Source organism: Pseudonaja textilis, chromosome 1 (genome assembly GCF_049901715.1).
Source record: "Pseudonaja textilis isolate UNSWEBS1 chromosome 1, rPseTex1.2, whole genome shotgun sequence".
In the NCBI taxonomy this organism is placed as follows: Eukaryota; Metazoa; Chordata; class Lepidosauria; order Squamata; family Elapidae; genus Pseudonaja; species Pseudonaja textilis.
The window spans coordinates 212,768,793-212,788,849 of NC_141990.1; the positions used below are offsets into that span (position 1 = coordinate 212,768,793).

Genomic DNA, 20,057 nt, shown 5'->3' on the forward strand with positions numbered 1-20,057 from the left:
ATTGAGCAGACTCCTTCAAATACTTATAACAAATGAATATTTTCCAGGAGGCCAGGAAGGAGAAATGCTAATATTTTAGCTCCATAAAGGAAATTCTACAGCAGATGCAATTCTTTTTGTGGGATATTAGTACAGATATTTTCTAATAGTCTGGCTTTGGAATTTCTACCCAGAAAAGTAATGATAGAAAAGAGAAAACGAGTGAAATGAGCAAGTGATTTGAAAGTTTCCTTTGAAGGTCAAAAGTAGAATTTATGAGCCAAGTCATTTTAAGGAGCCTGGCTTAATTTCAGAGAGATTAATATGAGAGATAGCTGACCTTGTTTCTACAAAGGAGAATGAATGCCTTTATGTTTACTCTAAATTTAAGCATCTGCACTATATTACAAGAATGAGTTTAGATATCCTTTGTGTACTATTTACATATTGCATTGTACTTGGCTTTTGGTGAGGGGGTTGCTTATTAATTTATTCCATACTGGAAGCGGTAGATTATCATCAAAAATATCACTGTAGTTTGGTGTTATCTAAAAATTGTATAAATTATGTATCAATATTATTTTGCTTATTCTGTTTACATTAGTGAAGCAGTTGATGCCACATCTGATCAACTTTGATTGATCTAGAAAGCTAAGTAGACATAAGCCTAAAAGACAAGTGTTGTAGGCTAGATTGCCATCGCTGAAATTTTTGAGATGGTAAATTTCTATTTTATTCCTAGAAAATTGCATGGCTGTTCTCTGTGTACATTTTCAGGAAGTGAGCTTGACTTTACTTCTTAGTTTGTTACTATCTTTCATGGTCCCATGCTATTTATATGACTAGCACAGTTCTTTGTAAGTGCCCTGCTAAGTAATACTTGTACATTCATTTACCTAACCAACCAGGCTTTGTCTTGCTAATTATTATACACCCTAGTTGTCTTAGTATATTAAACCCCCACTTCTTTTTTAAAGACTGTTATCCTATAAATACCCCACTGAATACAAGAGTTACTGTATCTACATGGAAATTTGAGTGGGATGTCCTATGTGAAGTAAGATCTCAACATTTTAGCAACTTAAATATTTACAGATTGCCTTAGTTAACAAGGCAGAATACAGAGGGGCCATGATAATAGGAGTGAAGAGTAATACCAAAGCAACAATTGTGTTTTAGAACATTTTATTTGGTGCACTTCATATTTGGCAAGACAAAAAAAAGCATTGTATTTCAATTTCAATTCAATTCTGCAGTCACAAAATGAATGCTGGCTTCTTAAGCTTCAATTTTCTCACAGTCTTTGTTTATTATTTTCAGCAGAATATAGCAAAGCAGGATCCCAGTTACCTGACAAGAAAGTAAAGAACATGCAGAAAGTGATTTAATTCTGACATGTGGAGAGTAGGAAAATGAAACAGACCTGTTACAGTAGATGACATTTAGCTCTAAGCTCTGAAAGCAGTAGCATGATAGAGCTACTGTAGAAGAGAAACTATGTTAAGGATCCCAAATGTTTTGTTTTTACTTTAAAAGTCTAGGCATTCTGATTTGTCTCTCCAAACAAGCACCAAATGCTACTACTCTAGTCCTTTATTTAAGCCTTTTATGCTTACCTGACCAAATACTGTAAGAATAGCAAGTCCCCCCAATGCAGAAATGTTTCTTTCAGTCCAGGTGTTTAGTTTTAGAAGGCAGCCCTGAGAAAGAAAGGGGTGGTGGTGTGCATTGTAATAATTGCAATGGATATTTTGTAAAAGCTAATCAAACTAAATTCAGCCAACAATTAAAACCATCAGAGAGCTCAGAGAGAGAATGAGGGACAACCTACAGGCATAAGATTATAAATGTTAGAAGTTATGCTTCTTTGGGATTGAGGAAACAGTTTTACAGTGGTTCTATTCCTTTCTCAATGACTAGTTCTAATCAGAGCGGGTAGGAGAGTTAGCAAAAGAATCCACTTAAAACCAAAATATGCCATGAGTTAGATTCTATCATCACTATGCAGATCAGGGGTCTTCAAACTTGACAGTTTTAAGACTTGTGGACTTCAACTCCCAGAATTCCTCCTCCAGTCATGTTAGCTCAGGGATTCTGGGAGTTGAAGTCCATAAGTTAAACTTACCAAGTTTGAAGACCTTTGATACAGATGTAGCAACTAGGAAGGAATCATTCTGAACAACAAGGTTCTTTACTTAATCTATTTAACAATATATTCCCGGTAAGAACTGTAGCCAACTTTAAAGCACTTTAGATTCAAATGCACCCTTTAACAAAAAAGTGGGGGGGGGTGGCAATATGGAATTTTACCTCCTGATTGATGCCAATTATATCTTCATTTAGATCAGTAACACAGCTTTCCACGGGCACTTTGCAGCAGCTTTTGGGGACAGATGAGAAGCGCAGTCCAAAGGTTGTATTTTGCCAGTCTGTATAGTTCTTCACACCACAGCATTGATACTACAGTAGAGAGGAAAAAGCATGTGATCTGGTAACAGAAAATACAGTTTCATGAATCAGTAGCTTCACTCCCTTAAGTGAGTGCAGAGATTTTCTGCTCAGTCTAGCCATACATCTTTCTTCAAAGTTCTTGAAAGTGGAAAGATGAAGATAGGATGGAATCAACGCAGATCATAGATGGTAGTTTCCTTTCTTTGTTTCCCTAATGTTAGATTTTGGAATTGTACACCATTCCAAGTTTTTCCTATAAGAAAGGTATCATCCTCGCTAAATATTTACAATGTCTTCTGGAATCATGAAAATATTGGTTTACATTGCCTCAACAACAGATCAGTAAATAATCTAGACATCCACAGTAGATAAATGGGAAACGGTCATCTTGGACAGAATTCCAAAAGGCTTTGCAGTTCTGGAACACTCTCATTTTCTTAGACATTTTCTTAGATGCAGCTGAGGTCAGATTCATATTAGGGGTGCCCATGTCATTTTCCCTATGTATCTACAGGCATGAAAAAAAAAATCCACAGAGGTGATTTACTTGGAGCAATTCTATTTGAACATTCCCTTTGAACATTACCCAATAATTACCTGGCTGCAGAATATATTGAACCTTTAACCGAGTTGGAAAGCATGCTTTGAGACCAAGGGCAATGAGCTACATGCCAGTTAGCTCCAGTTTAGCCCAGAGGGATTCTATAAACCCTTCCTCGATACAGATCAGTAGTCTAACCAAACTGTGTTAGTTCAAACTTTTAAATTGTAAAACAACAAAACGGAAGCAACACCGATTCTAAAGGTTTGAGCCTATTTACTAGAATAGGTATGTAATTTCTATAGCTGTTCCTCTAATGCAAGTGAGAATTCATGCTACCAATTTTTGTCTTAAAGTAGGGCTCTAGTAAATAGCCCCCCCCCGGGGGGGCAGGGAAGCTTTCTTTTACCTCTGCCTGGAGAATATCCACCCTCTTGGTGGCCTGCCTGTTCTTCTCATACTTGTTCAGAATCTTCATTAAATCTTTGGATACAGTCTGCTGTAGCTGTGCAGATACAGGATAAAGCAAATTACTATTGCACAGGTTGTATTGGAAGTTTAAGCTGAGACAAGTTGATTTAATAGAGAATTATTATTCTCCTGTTCTAGCTCCCCAAACATTTGGGAGTTTAATACTATAGTATGGGGAAGCATGAATTAAACATTGTTAAAATTGAAATTACTAAATATTACTCCCCACCCCACCTTTTCTCAGTTGTTGGGTACGAAAGAAAATGATTCTTGGACATTCAGAACATATGACTTTTCAAAATCTTTTCTATGCTTACAACTGACCTTGTTTAGACTCCTTTTGGTGTGAATCTGTAAAATTGTACCACTAATAGCAATGAAAAGCCATTTATATTTTAGGTTAACCAATTATTACTAATTATTTGGAAGAGAAGATGATCACTTCCTCTGAAATCAAATAGTGTTACAAGATGTCTTTTATCTGCCAATTATGAACACTATCCTGACATGATTGGCAGTGGTGTTCCTTGTAAGATAGCTTGTTTCTGGTCAATTGCTCTTCAACGTTTGGGTACTCAACTGTATAGGAAAAAGCAGCCAATTTACACTGCCCCCCACCAGATTGTTTTATATTTTTTGAGCATAATCAGTTGAATATTAAATTACACATCAAACTCTGCTCCATTGTAGTTACCTCCTCTGCCAGAGTGATTTGGGAGATAACTGAGCATACAATATTAGGCTACCAGATAATCATTGTTTGTATAAATCTTGTCACCCACGTCCTCTCTTTCCATTTCTCTATTTTAGAGTGACAGAGAACACCAAAAAAAAGCACCCTTTATTAAGGAAATGGCAAAGTTCAGAATGCTGTACTGGACATACAGATAGCTATCAGAAATCAAGAATTAGTTCTCATTGCGGCAATTCTCCATTCCTTTTGAGAATACACACCTCAAGAAGCAAAATGTCCCCTCCAATTTGAAGATAAAGACTTGTGTTTTGAACCTGAAACCTTCTCCCCCAAACCTCACCTTTACTCTGCACACGTAGGCAGTGGCAACAATTAGGATTTCAGTGATCAAGAACACCACCAGAAAACCTGTGAACTAGTCAGAGAGAAAGAGAGAGACCAGTTTAGTTTAAAAGCCAGCAATTTATCAGAATTGCTTTTCAGAACACAGCACTGTTATTTTTACCCTTCTATATCCATCCCCAACTCTTATTCAGAGGTCCAATTCTTAGCCTGCCCGGCATGTCAACTTCACTCTGGGACAACTGCAAAGCCAAACTCAACATTCATCCATTATTGCTGTCACTTATCTTCACAGATAGGTCAAAATGAAGTCACCATTAGAAAGAGTTGAAACTGAGAGGCTGAATGTGTCCAAGTCAAGCCACCAGCACCATACATGGGGAAAACTTGGCTCGTTCTATAGTGACTGCTTTATATGCATACATTTCCAAGCCAATGTATTTTGGGGCATATTAGCACTAAAACCAACAAGCACCATAATTGGATAGTTTTCCCCAACACATTTAACACAACTGGAATTTAAATGGCATACAACCATCTAACATAATTGTAGCTTCTTACAAAATAGAACAATGTTTACAGTCAACTCAAATAAAAAATATATTACTATGCAAGAATGGACAATTATATATACAGAATTCATAGCTTAATTTCTTGACACCAGGAGACAATTTCTTGTTTCCACGTATAGAACCTCAGGATTACAATAGGTTTAATCCAGTTCTACCTTAAGAGTTGATCTATGAAAGAATCAGAACTTAAGGAAGTATTGCTATGGCATCTAGCAACTCCAAACAAAATTGACGTTCAATCTTAAACACACTGAGAGACATTAAATTAACTCTACACATGTTCTGTATTGCATTTAATATTTGAATAGCCCTTACCATTTTGATCATGGCTTTGCTCGATCTGAATAAAGCAATTGCTCCAAAGCCAGACAGAATGATAATAAGCACACCAATAGCTGTTATGGTCACACCTATTCCTGAAGCAGCTTCATTCAGTATCACAAAAGCATTGTGGAGTTTTACTTGCACACACACACCTGTGATTATTAACACACCTCCAGCAACCTAGAGTTTGGGAGGTTAAAACATAATTAAGAAAAATAGGTAGAGGTTATTCTTCATGAAGGCAAATATATTTTGGTCAAATTAATTTCAAGCTATTTGTAACATGGATGTTCAAAGTCATACAAGGGAAAGTAGTATAGATAAGAAAAATATTGTTACTTGCATAGACATTTGCTCCAAGATCATAGTAGAGCTAACCCTTTCTGACCAAGGCTAGGCTTTAAAGAAACTACCCGGTAGGTCATTGTGTGGTTTGCTTTCTAATCCATTCTGTGGTTCATGGATTATACAGTACATATGAAACAAGCCATGATATAACAAATTTCAGGCTCTCTACTTTTTTAAAGTTTCAGGAGGGATGTTTAGAATTTCACACATAAATCAATAGTGTAGAAGAAAACAGGCTATGATATTATTAAAAGGAAAAAAAATCTAAAATAGTAAAAGCAGATATTCGTGGATTTTTCTAGGAAAATATTCTATAAGGATCATAGCAAAGCCACCCACTGTTTGTAAAATACTCAAGACCATTTTAAGCATTACACTATACCAATTTAAACAGGGTTTATTAAAAAACACACAGCTGTGTATATATAACATACAAATTCAGAAATAAGAAACAAGCCACATGTTTAGTACAAAGTAAATCAAACCATTATATATTATTTATTCTAGGGCTGAAAAATTAAACAGCATGAATAATAGGAAAAAGAAGCAAACATTTAAATCAAAGCATTTTAAATTAAAAGTCAATTATATTTATTGAAAAATGTAATTTGCTTTCAAATATTTAATTATCTTACAGCTTGAAAAACTTGTGGCCTTACAAAAAGTTATAATTGCTAAATTATGCAAGTTGAAAAAATTCATTTTTGCCATTTTGGTTTAGAAACACTGCTTTATGATTTAGCATGTTGTACAAGTACAGTACAACCACAATCTTGTTAACATTTTTCTAAACTAATATATTTCCAGTTATCCTATTACAGCTAATAACTACTATTATAACACATAACAGAATTGAGAAGTTGGTCTCCAAAAAATTGTGACATTTTATACTCTAGATACAAAGTGAGGCTACACTTACAAATGTAAAACACACGCAATCAATACCTTACCCAATAAAGTAAAACAGTCAGCCATAAAGCAATTTTAATGCACCACTCCCATATAATTATTCCTTCTGCTCTCATTTTGCCTGCTACCTCCATAATGCTTGAGACTAGTGGTGAGGATCAATAGCCCTGTGCTAATAAATGTTTGCAGTTGTTACAGATGTTCCCAATTTCAACCAAAAACTCCATTTACAGCTTGTGACATCACCTTAAAAAGGAATACATTTAATAATGTTCTCAAACCATTTTTCTTTCAGCAGCTTCACTAAAACCATAATCAGGATGTTAGGTTATTGTAGCCAACTGTTCCTGAAATAACTTTCATATAGAGCAAGTTATTTCAGGAGCACTGTGCTGTTTTACCATAGCAGCCTGTATGTGTGTGTTTATTTAGGGTATATGTATATATTATATACATGCATATACAATTGGTTTTTTTTCCTATCTAGTGTTCTTATTCTTATGCAAAGTGTACAAAAAAATAAGTATCCCAGACAGCAGATGCTGAACAGTCTACCAGGAAGAGCAAATCTATGCATGTACCATGAATTCTTGCTTAGAATCAGTAAATGGGTTTGCAGGATGTTCTAAATTAAACTGTAGTTAGTTAATTTGTGGTTCAGTGTGTTCTGCAGAAGAGACTGGCTCTGGGCCATTGAGTGGAACAAAAAGATACAATATAAGACAGCAGACAATTGATTCCTGTGGAACTCAGGAGAAACAGTTGTGCCCTGCAAGTAGAAAACCAAAAGTAGACAACCAAGCTCATTGCTATATGTGAATACTGTATAACAGAGGTCTCCAAACTTGGCAACTTTAAGACTTGTGGACTTCAACTCCCAGAATTCTCCAGCCAGCTATGCTTGGAGACCCAGCCAGCTAAGTTTGGAGACCCCTGCTATATAAGAACTGATATGATGAGTGCTGACCAGGCTCACCTATGTAGTTATGAAGTGTGTTGCCTGCCTGGGGCATGGATCAGGATTAGACAGCCAAGGATGATTAAATCCATACACATTTGTTCCTTACTGCTAATCCACAGAAGGACAAAAATATTGCAAACTCCAACTGTGGATCGCCTTAAATTTTGCAGCCAGGAAGGAAGCTCAAGAAACTTGAAGGATGATCTTCATTTACAAGGGAAGACAAGGAAAAAAAGAAGAGGGATGATTGGTTATGTAAATCATGTTGGCAGGATTTGGATTTTGGATTCATTGTCTGAATTATGGCCCAGAATAAACACCTCATGAAGGCGGGTGAAAAATGGCTCAGCTGAAATATGGAGAATTTTATCATGAGGCCTTTCAAATGAATCTTTAACTAAAATGAAAATCTGTAACTGAAAAGTTAAGATAAAGCTTAGGTATTGTAGTTGGTAATGGGAATGTTGCAGTAATGGAGACAATCCACTCAGTAGAAAAAGAAAAGTTAAAAATATATTGATTCATCAAGATTTTTGTTCTCCACATACTAATGTTTATATTTCAAAAATTAAACAAGAGAGCTGTAATTCTTAGTACAGGAAAGCAAAATATAAAATAATATAATGGAGACATAGTGGAAGATTCCTATGCTGGGGCGTAAAAGTCAAAGAATATAATTGTTTAAAATGAACAGATGTAGTAGAACAAGTTACACAGTATAGTAAAGCCACAGCTGCTAAAACTGAATAAACTTTAAGATATTGCAGGAAGCATCTGGGTTAAGTGGATGAATTAATTAATCACCATTGTTGGTGATAGTTCCTGTGCCCCAGCCAATCAAAGTAAAGAATCAGAAGGTGGTTTCCAAAAGCAAATTGCAAACCCTTTCAAAAAGTTTATAGTATTAATGATTATAGTATTAAGGACTCAAATTACTGCTGGGAATAAAGAAGCATGGTTTTTACAGGAAATTCTAGGTTTGTCTTGTAGACAACGTCCTCCTTCAGGGGATGAAGACCTAAAAGAATTAACTGTTTTTGATGATATACCAGCCTTTTTCAACTTTGCTTTTAACTCTGGAGGAAATAGTATTTCAGGAACTCCTGCACAAAAGCTATTATATTTACAGCTTACAACATGAGCTTTATTTGTAAATTACGTTGGTATTTTTTTCAAACCTGGCTTTCATGGAACCCTAAATTTCATGGAATTCAGGTTGAGAAAGGTTGTATTGTAACAATTAACAGGGAAGACTTAACTGAAGTAGACTAGCAAGAGCATTAAGAGGAAGGGATTGTATGCATTATCTTGAACTTCAAAAAGTAGCTTTTAATGAAGTCAGAACAATTATAAGTTGATTTCGTGGCAGAAAACCTGATGGGAAAAATAAGATGTGGGGGCTTCTTAAAAAAGCAAACATTAAAAGCACTCTCACAATTCCATAAAGAAAAGGAAGATAAGACAGCAGAAGAGGCCATTTGAATGAAGAGGAAGGACAGTCACTAAGGAAGAATACAGATAAATTATCTGGACTAGTAGAGGAAGCACAGATAACCAATGTTCAGGGTTGTGGTTGGTGAAGAACAAAAGAAGCAGAATAAGAACAAGGGAGCAAATGATGAAATGTGTGTAGGCCTAGGCCCTTTGTATGTGCCACTGTTGCAGACAAATACATGAGGGCTATTGCTTGGGTGAGGTAACAACAGCACAAGTTTTATCATTCTACAGAAGCTCTGGATTCAATGGTTGGCTTCCACCAAATGACCTTCAATTATGTTCAGAATAAAAGAAATAGATAATAATCAGTACAGGTAATCCTTGTCTTACAAGAGTTCATTTAGTGACCATTCAAAGTTACAGTGATACTGAAAAAAGTGACTTTCCACCATTTTTCACAGGTATGGCTATTGTATCATCCCCTGGTCATGTGATCAAAACCCAGACATTTGGCAACTGACTCATTTGTTGTATTGTTGTGTTCCTGGGTCATGTGATCCCCTTTTGTGACCTTCTGACAAGCAAACCATAGTATTAATAACTACTACAGTGATTCACTTAACAACTGTGGCAAGAAAAGTTGTAAAATGGGACAACACTCGCTTAACAAATTCTCACTTAGCAACATAAATTTTGGGCTAAATTGTGGTTGTACGTCAAGGATTACCTGTATACCAGTACTCAGTGATGATGGCAAAATCCAAATCAGTAAGAAAGAAAAGGCAGAGCTATACTACCATTTAGCTGTAGTCCTCTCCAACAAATATATATGTTTCACAAGAAATTATGAAGAGCAGAATATAATCCATGGAGCAAGGGTGTTCAAACTTGGCAAGTTTAAGACTTGTGGACTTCAACTCCTAGAATTCCTGAGCTAACATGACTGGAGGAGGAATTCTGGGAGTTGAAGTCCACAAGTCTTCAAGCTATCAAGTTTGAAGACCACTAGCATAGTTTCAATTCTATCCATTTAAAACATGGTAATGGAATTTTATTCTGAATGAGTTTAAAGCTGTAAAACCACATGAGCTGTAGCTTTAAAGGTAACTGAAAAGAATGGTGATTATTTAATTATTTTTGAACAGTTGAGAAATCCTGGAGAATAGGTACATACAAATGATGGTGAGTAAATCAAAAAATGTGGGGAGGCTCTAATGATTCACAGGTTTCCTACGTTGAACATGAGGCTGGACCCAATGGCATTTAAATTATATCTAAATTGTATGATTAACTTATCCTGTAGAGCAAGTTTATGGGTTAGTGTGTCATACAGACCTAGGGAATTATGTTATTTTACAAAGTGTGGTTCAGTTAACCATACATAAATAAGTTGTACAAACACAACTGTTAAGTGACCTTTTTGCCTGGAAGTGCTAATGTCAAAATAAGAATGTGCACACGGACAATAGTCAAGTAAAAGCTGAAAAGCAAAACCTGCAGGTGGTAAGCCTTGAAATAAGTAAGGCAGGGATCACATTAAAGAGGAGACTGAATTAAATCCCCCTTTAAGCTTGAATATATAGTAACAAGTGGCTCAGATTGCAGTATTAATTGATACTTTATACGTATTAAAGAGAGACTGGAAAGGGTTTAGCATTTTGTATTAATACAGTATAATATTCAGGTTTCTGTGGGTCTTAAGGACTCTGTTAACTGCTTTAGCTCTATGGAGACTATTTCACTTTTATCAAATACAGTTTTCAAAGTTCTGATTTAATTGTCCTGAAGTGGGAAACATTTTGCCATCAGAGGCCCTTCTCCTATTTTCCCTAAATCTCTGTAAGTTGAAGAAAGCCATTTTAAACCATGGTTTCTTGCAGAAGGCACAGTGGCATCACTACAAGCTCTAATTTCTATTAATGATCACAAGAAGTTTTAATTAACAAAACCATCTGCTTTTAAAACAGATTTGCAGCACTCTAGATCTTTCTTTGCTTTACTGTTTTTTTTTTATTAAAAGCCTAAAAAACCTAGAAACTCTCCAGACCCATAAACAATAACCCACAAAATTTATGCTGCTCTATCTGGGTATTAAGATTGTCACCCTTTCCTTTTTGGACAACTGGTTGCAGAGCTAATTTTTTTTTTGTATATTCCAAACTAAATATAAGCCATCTAGCCAATAGCAGGCTATTCAACTCAATTCAGTAGGATGCAATTCATGCTAGAAAGGAAATGGTTTATAGAGCTGATACTTTCAGAATGGGGTCAATGGGGTAAGGTGAGGTTTGTTTGTTTGTCCAAACACAGTATGTGAAGCCTCCCTAAGAGCTTACCTCCCTTATTGAATATCCCCCACTCAAAAACAAAGAAAAAACAACCTGTCACCCCCCAAAAATGTTTCTTGTTAAATTTGTTACTTGGTTCTGAGAACAGTAAATATGAGTTGGAACAGAGACTTTAGACCACTTCTTTTTCAAACTTGGCAACTTTAAGATGGGTGGACTTCAACTTCCAGAATTTCTCAGCCAGCCTGAGCACAACACATCCTAGAGTTGCCAAATTTGGAAAACTATTTTAAACATTGACCACAATTCTGCTGAATTTGGTGATGCTTATTTGTGTATAGCTTTAAAAAAACAACGACTGAGGCAGCTGCCCCATCTGATATTTCATTGACCAATTCTGAATTATATTGCAAGCAAACATTCTCCAAACTATCTGAAACCTACATATGTCTCAGCTGCCTTTGCTTCCTGGCAGCAGTGGATGCAACTAAAGATTATTAAAGCCACAAGTCCCATATCTTCTGTTGCTTTTTCTTAAATATAAACTTAGTAGTAGTGGCTGATGAAATATAATGTTTTACTGGCTCCTATATGAAATGGTGTAATCCTGAGAAGAATAATCCTGGCTCAGTTTATATATTTTAAAAGGTTAAACTCCAATTGAACTCAGGCTGTAGAAATGATTGGTGGGGGTGGTTTTGCCCCTTAAAAGCAGATCCAAAAGATTCTCTATTTAGTAGTTCTACATCCTCAGTAAATTATAGATCAACCTGTATAGATCAAACTTATTTTTTAAAAAGCAGCATAAACACCTGCATGGAAAAATTATTGGCTCTCTTGTGCCAACTGTTACAATCTGTTTTCCTCTACTTTCAAGTTATGGACTAGCTCCCAGCATTTTATCACTGTGTCCCAATCCATGGCTCTAACTTTTTAGGTATGTGAACCAAAGCAATAATAGCTATATTCAAAACCTGGCAAGCCATCCTCTTGGAAGGAGCAAATGTACAAAGCTACTATTATTATCATAGTTATGACAGGAGCTCAACCCATATGCAAAAGTGTTGAAATGCAAATTTTTGTGGCTGACAAGTTATAGATAGTCCTGGCAAGGGACAGAACCTTCAGCCCCCAACATTCTTTGGGCCTGAAGATCTAGAGTATTTTTGTATGCGTATGCCAAAATTGGAATTTTTGCATTCCCTCTCAATCTTGTGTCCGACAATGGATTTTCCGAATGAGGCTGTTATTGCGTAATGCCCCTCTTATTCAAAGAATGTTACAAGGAGCTCAGCCTACTTTGTCCTCCATTTGTTCCCTTCCTGTCTCTTTTCAGAGAAAATCAATTAAAGAGACAAAGAATAGCTGCACTGTGATCCTTGACTGTAATGCTAGGAGTCTGCCACCTGGAGAAAAAAAATTCCACAAGCTTTGGCTAAGCAAAAAAGGGAATTAAGGTCCAGCAACAGTTGAAATTAAACATTGATTTGAAAAGGGGCACTTAATTTTGCCCTTTTCCTTTGGGAGAAGAGTGATCATGTGATAAGAGGTAAGTATAACAGTGGAGGCATTCTCATAAACTACACAGCTGAAAAGTTCTGTTAATGACAGCACGTTCTATCATGTTCAACTTTTCATTCAGATTTCCAGTTGGCCATTTCCAAAATGACCCGAAAGGAGTCATTTTGTGAGTTTGAAAACTGGATGCTAAAAGACTGGATTCTGGTCTTCCCTGTTCTGTTAGAAGACTGAAAGAGCAGATTAGGGATAGATCATCACAGAAAAAAAATTATCTACAAGGTCACTAAGACTTCACAAGAATTTGATGGAATATAATTCATGAAGCAGCTGGTATCTGTTCTGGATCTAAATGACAATTGTACCACAAGCCTCTGTTAAAGACTTGCAAAGAGTATGAGTTCCTTAACTTCCCAACAAGTATTTTACAGAAATTCAGTAATACATAGCAATTTCTCCCGCTTTTTTTCTTCTTCTGAATAGTATAAGCTGGAGAAGAACAAGAATCCTCAAAGGAGCATTTGGGATGGGAAAAAGAAAAACTGAAGATAGAATCAGTCCTATCACAATTTCTGAGTGAATTAAAGATCAGAATTGTTAGAAGTAAAAGGAACAAATATAAAGTTGGTTTCTAAAGCTCAGATAACCCTTTACAGACTATTTGCTGAAAGTAGTACTGAAAAGCTGTATATATAATTTCTTTCTACTTTCTGTTGGCTTTTTTTTTCCCTCTGGCTTTTCCTTTAGTTGTACCTAAAGGAAATTTATACCTAAGTTGTACCTAAAGGGAGATTAAATGCAGAAGAAGGGAAGGGGAAGGGAAAAGGAAAGGGAAAGGGAAAGGGAAAGGGAAAGGAAAGGAAGCTAGAATAAACAGGCTTCACTAAAGCCATGTTGTGCAAACATTTGGAGTTGATGTTTGGTTGCTCAATGTAATAAGAGTAGTTTATGATGGAAGTAAGTAAATTGTATGGGAATGAATGGAAAATTTAGTCAACATGGAGCAAGGAATAGGAAAATTATGACTGAATACAAAAGTTACTGATCAGTATAAAAGAAGTACAAAATTGAATGAGGATCAAATCACAAGGCATCTATAGAGTGAGTGAATTGTGAGAAAGGAAGAACCAAGAACATTTGAGTGAATGCAGTTGATTAAATCTTCAGAAAGAGAGAAGGGAGAAGTTTAAAGAACAAAAGACCATGTATAAGTTCAGTGGACAGATGTTAAAGCAGTAAGGATGATTTGCAAGAACCTAGTATAGCAAGTATAGCAAATGATTTTGATATAAACTTTGATATATTAAGGTATCTATTTCCATTTCTTTTCTAATTTCTTGCCTTTAATTTCTTTGGCTTGCTATTTATTAGTTTCATTTCTGTACCTATTCCAAAATGGACTAGCAGTGATGAGGGTGCATGCGTGGACTATAGCCATGATGACGAACCTATGACGTGTGCCGAACATGGCATGCAGAGCCATCTCTGCTGGCATTTGAGCTGTCGCCCCAGCTCAGTTCCACTGCGCATGTGCACATGCCTCCCACCAGCCAGCTGTTAGGTATCTGCCCTGCATGCGTGGGGCGCATGCAGGAGATGCACGTGCATGTGCAGGGCAGTGCATGGGATTGCATGTGCATGCACAGGAAACGGGGAGTATGGGGGGGTTGCATGCGCAGGGGGTGGCGGAAGCGGGGCGGTCGTGCGTGCATAGCATTATGGGTTTTGGCACTTTTGTCATGCAATGACCAAAAGGTTAGCCATCGCTGGACTATAGGTATGCTTGTTTCAAACAAAGTGATAAAGTGATATAATCCTATTGGCTGCAGAGTTCTGCATGCTGTTTTTTAAAGGAAGAGAGGAAATTGATGCACCTGGTCAGAATGAGAGGCAGACTATGGCTGTAGAACAAAACACTTGAAGTCACAGGGAGGCCTCTTCGTAATGTTTAAGAGGCTGAAAAGAGAATTCTATAGAGTGGGTATCCCAGCCTGAGTGAAAGATATTTTTCTTTTCCAAAGAGCCCACACATTTTCATACAAGCGCTGCCAAAAGTTGCAAATGGCTTTTAAGTCTGACACAGGCAGAAAATTGTACAAGATCGTGCATCATACTTATCTGCAGTAGAATTTGCTACTTTTTCAAGGTACTTGGACTGATTTCTTTCTGACACACTAGGCTTTTCAGACATAATACAAAGCCATGATTCAGCATTCCATTAAGGCACCATTAAGGACTCTTGTCTTCCACTAGGATTCCCTCCTTTTCCTGGGAACATGCATTGTTGCTTTTGATTATATTTTCTGCTTTATATGGCCCCATTAATGAATACAGTATCTGTTGCATTTTCTGAGTGATCTAGTACTGTTGAGTGTTTTAATTGCAGGACCTTTTAGATATTATCATTTGTGTCTATCATTAATCATTGAGTAGAAATTTTTTTTAAAAAAAAATAACTTAATGTTAATTGCCCATGCAACTCCAAAACCATGCAGAGAAACAGATCGCAGTTTATTTTTTCTCCCCAGTAGATTTAATGAATCCAAAAAGTTAGTTTTCTCAACAGTGAAGCTCTTCTGTAGAAGAATGCAGACCCCTGTGAAAATTATGGTGCTATTCACAATGCAATCCTGTTATAAAGTACAATCCTGTGAATAAATTTAAATTTACTGACAAAGAAATAAAGGGAGACTAGTATAGCTATTTCAAGCTGTTTAGCTCTCATTAGATAGCCGTACCCTTCTGGGATTCGAACCTGGGCCGCTTGCTTATTAGGTAGGTGTAGTAACATCTAGCTGCCGGGTTTGAATGCCAGCTAGCCGATGAGCTAAACAGCTTGAAATAGCTATGCTAGTCTCCTTTTATTTATTTCTCCGCAAATTTAAACGTAACACAAAATAGTTTGTTGCAGAAGCGACTGCCTGCGAAGGCTCCTGGATTGGGCCTGAAAGGCAAAAGCGGAAGCAGTGTGTTCCCACCCATATTTGGGTAAACCAGGTTGCCCCGATAGACCGGTCTCACTGGAAAAATACTCAATCCTGTGAACAGCAGCACTTGAGGGAGGAGGAAGATAGGAAGGGAGAGAGGAAAGACAAGAACTGCATTTTTTTGTTGTCTAAGATCAAAGATGATGATGAATAAAGATTCTTCAACTTTAAAATGAAGCCTTTGGAGTTATTTCTACAATTTAGGTTGATCTGTATCAAATAGGTAATATTGGCACACACAAAAAAAGTCCTCAACTTACAACCATAACTAAGCTTGAAGTTACAGTTGTAACATATGTCACCACGTGACTACATCCAATTTTATGAGCTTTTTTGTGGTGGTAGTGAAGAATATCAGTCAGACAGATGACTGCAAAAAAAAAAGACATTTAAATAATATATTAAATTGGTGATGGATTAGCATCGGGCAGTTACAGTCTAATTTTGCATACACCATAACAGAATGTGGTCACATTCAGAGAAACTACTTTTTACTGATCCGATAACAGTAGCTGAATGTAGAAGAGATCAGTATTCCCCATATATTTTATTAGGTAACATGTTATATATTTGAGTCCATGAGTCCTTATAGAAGATGCAGTATAATAGGATGTGAACTTTAATCTGAATGGCCTCTTGTCCTCTGGGGCAGTTTATATGGTTGGGGTTTTTTTTGTGTTTTTTTTGTATCAGCCCTCAAAACTGCTGCGGAAAGCGCATTGCAGTGCACTAAGGTTAATGCCCTTCAAATTTGGGGGACACCTATTTGATAGAAATATCTCGCTGCTTTAAAAGGGGGAAAGACAGTATTGCATTCTAGACAAGAATATGAAATTGGTTTACTATTGCCTTCTTGGTATTTTTAAAAATTTCCTAGTGAAAAATTCTTATTGCCTCCCATCCAGTTAAAAGATAAGTATGATGGATATTTTCTAATAAGGAGAAGATCAAACTTTCATAAGGTTCCTTGATATTGCATCAGTGAATTTCAGCATCAAATTACAATGAAAGAAAAGGAAGATTCACCACCATTGTTTTTAACAAGGAAAACAAAAAAAGAGCATGTAGTATTTTCTTTAGATTTAAAATCCATGCTAAAGACACTTCCAGTCTAACAGCATATTAGACTTAAAATGTGACTAATAGATGACTTAATGTGTTTTGGTAACACAACCAGAGAATGTTCCATTCCCACATCCTCTTGAGGGGGCAATAGAAAGACTGGTGTTACATATACCATTCCACATTATTTCTGCAGTTGTCAATAGAGGAGAGAAAGCAGACAGGAGACACAACACATGTATTTTAAAACTCAAATGTATTTTTTATAACAAATGTATTTGTTTTTTCTTTCTTAAGGACTCAGTCACTTCAAAGGTTCAAGATTCTCTCTGTGAGTTTCAGATTGCATAGAGGTATCAAGGCCATTATGTGCAGACATCTGTAACAAACAAGAACTTTCATTTTCTCAATTCATAAAGAACACAAATCAACTCATCATATTTTAGCCTAACATGCTTTGGAAATCAAGTCCATCTGGTTAGTTTATCGTTCAGAAAAGGTTGCGCAAGCCAAGATAATAGTTTGTTTAAATATAGGCCTAGTAAATCATGTGAACATAAACATTACTTTATTAAAGGATGGATTACCCTTTCCTGAGTTGACTGTTTGCATGAGCTTACATTAAAGATGACTGATATGTAAACTCTATTAAAAGAAGTTATACTACTAGTAAGAAGATTCCATCAGTACATGCTACAATATCTGTGTTTTAAGGTTTTCAGTATTTGTCCTTAGCTGTATTGTCTACTGATGTCATTCCCTTGAAATCTGGGGGAAAATGGAGGAAAGACAATGTAAAAAATAGCCTGCACTTCCCACTGTTTTGTGGGTAGATGCTTTTGATGGAATGTAAAAAAACACATGGTGACACCTTCCTTTTCCTATCCAATTTTATTCTGAAATATAGAAATAAGCCCACAATTATCACTCCAGAAATGAAATGAATAGCTTTCTTTAAAATCATAACCTCTGTTGGTGGCTTTTGGGCAAAGCTGGGATGGGGGATAGGTGTCCATTCTTGTGCTACTTCATCTCTCATTGGCTTCTGATATTGTCAACCTTCCGGACCAACCACAGGGTTTGGGACTGGGAGGCACTGTATCGTGGTGGAGGTGGTTCTCCTTTCTCTATGGTCAGTTCCAATTAATGTTGATGGAAGTATGGGAGAAAGTTCTGTCCATTGCTTCACAGCTTAAAGTTTTTGCCCCTCCTGTTTAACATCTACATGGAATCTACATGTGCGAGGTCATCTGTTGGTTTAGGGTCCAATGTTATCACCATTCCAATGATACCAATTAATTCGGATCATCCAGGAAGTGCTGTTGATGTCCTGGCCCAGCGTCTAGAGGCTGTTTGGGTGTGTGCAGTAGTGGGATTCAATTTTTTTTAATACCGGTTCTGTGGGCGTGGGCTTGGTGGGCGTGGCAGGGGAAGGATACTGTAAAATCTCCAGTCAGAGGTGATATTTTCCGGTTCTCCGAACTACTCAAAATTTCCACTACCGGTTTTCCAGAACTGGTCAGAACCTGCTGAATATCACCTCTGGTTGTGTTTATTTTGGTTCTTCTGGATCTAGCATTCTTTCTCCTTTGGATTTAGATGGCTTTCCCATCTGAGACTAGTACACAACTTGATAGGTGTGAGGGGGATTCATCCCAGTCTCATAACTACAGCTTGAAGAGAAGGTGACAGCTGTGGCCAGGAAGGCCTTTGCATCTTGTGTACCAGTTGCACCCTTCCTTCAACCTATAGAGGCCCTTTGGAGAATCACTCATGTCCAGTGGTGGGATTCAAATTTTTTTACTGCCGGTTCTGTGGGCGTGGCTGGTAGGCGTGACAGGGGAAGGATACCGTAAAATCTCCAGTCAGAGGTGGTATTTGCTGGTTCTCTGAACTACTCAAAATTTCCATACCGGTTCTCCAGAACTGTGAGAACCTGCTGAATGCCACCTCTGCTCATGTCCTAGTAGTCATCTCATGATTGGACTACTGCAATGCACTCTGCATGAACTGCACTTGAAGACCACCCATAAGCTACAGCTGGTATAAAACAGTGGGATGGGCAACAATGGGCACAACTTAACATGCCTATATATTATCACTGCTGTGCGAACTATACTGGTTGCTATTTGGCTTCTGACTGCAATTCAAGGGGCTGGTTATCACCCATAGAGCTTTTTGTGACATATGCCCTATTTATTTGAGGAAGATCATAAGTGGTCTTGGCAAGATCAAGTAAAATGCAGGTGTTCCTGGGTCAATTAATGTCATTTAGTAGTGGGACCTCAGGAGCATGTCTTCTTTTTCAAAGTGTCTGACCTCAGGAATAGCATCCCCCCCTCCCATGGAGATTTGCAGTCCCACCCCCCTTACAAACGTTTCAAAAGACTTTGAAAGCATAGCTTTGCCTGAAAGTTTGGATTGGTGTTTTAATTTTATGTGGGAATGATTTTGAGAGACAGGAGGAAGAGCTGCAGCCTAGACAACAGTCTGATAAACAAAAACTGAGTCAGGGGAGGGACCTTCCCAAGTTTTCAGGAGGATAAAAGTAAGGGAGGGAGAGATACTTTCAGACTTGAAAAGTGTGTTACTATAATTCTTCTAATGAAGTGTTAGTATTCAGGACTGGCGTTTCTCATCTGCACTACCTCAAAGGGCTGACACAAGCTGAGCCCTTATGTTCTTTTGCAACACAATGGATAATTTTGTTCAGGTGTTTGTCTTCTTAACTCTGTAAGCCACCTTCCAAATCTAAATAAAAAATACCTGTTTGTCCTGAATAAAAAATACCTGTTTGTGAAGACACAACCCACCCACCCAGTCCAGTGAAAAGACACATCAGAGCAGGAAAGGACAAGATTTGGGCAGCCAGAAGTCACACCTGGGAAAGAAAACAAAACAGCTCATTTGGCATGATGCCACCCCCTCAAGAGTGGGCATCTGCTTCCCCCACACCCCATGCTTCAAAGTTTTAAGGTGCTGTGGGAATGTGGGAACAGCAGGTTAAGGGAGCGAAGCATAACCTGGTTAAAAGTCTGTAGAAATTCTCAGCCATCCAGGTGATGGTTGTCCCCAAAGTGCTTTTTCTAGACTTCGTTTTTTCCTTAAAGACGTTTCGCTTCTCATCTAAGAAGCTTCTTCAGCTCTGACAGGATAGTGGGTAATGAAAGGAT

General features: G+C 37.3%; 1 protein-coding gene across 1 annotated transcript; it reads right to left on the reverse strand.

The window, feature by feature from the left end:
* Window positions 1–1,156: 1,156 nt before the first annotated feature.
* On the reverse strand, window positions 1,157–6,784 carry LOC113441072 (tetraspanin-6-like). Its single transcript, XM_026707871.2, has 7 exons — window positions 6,673–6,784; window positions 5,366–5,554; window positions 4,477–4,551; window positions 3,381–3,476; window positions 2,290–2,439; window positions 1,596–1,679; window positions 1,157–1,329 (listed from the first exon to the last, which is right to left on the reverse strand). Exons 1-7 carry the CDS (start codon window positions 6,763–6,765, stop codon window positions 1,258–1,260), a joined length of 759 nt encoding a protein of 252 aa, XP_026563656.2. The 5' UTR covers window positions 6,766–6,784; the 3' UTR covers window positions 1,157–1,257.
* Window positions 6,785–20,057: the final 13,273 nt, after the last annotated feature.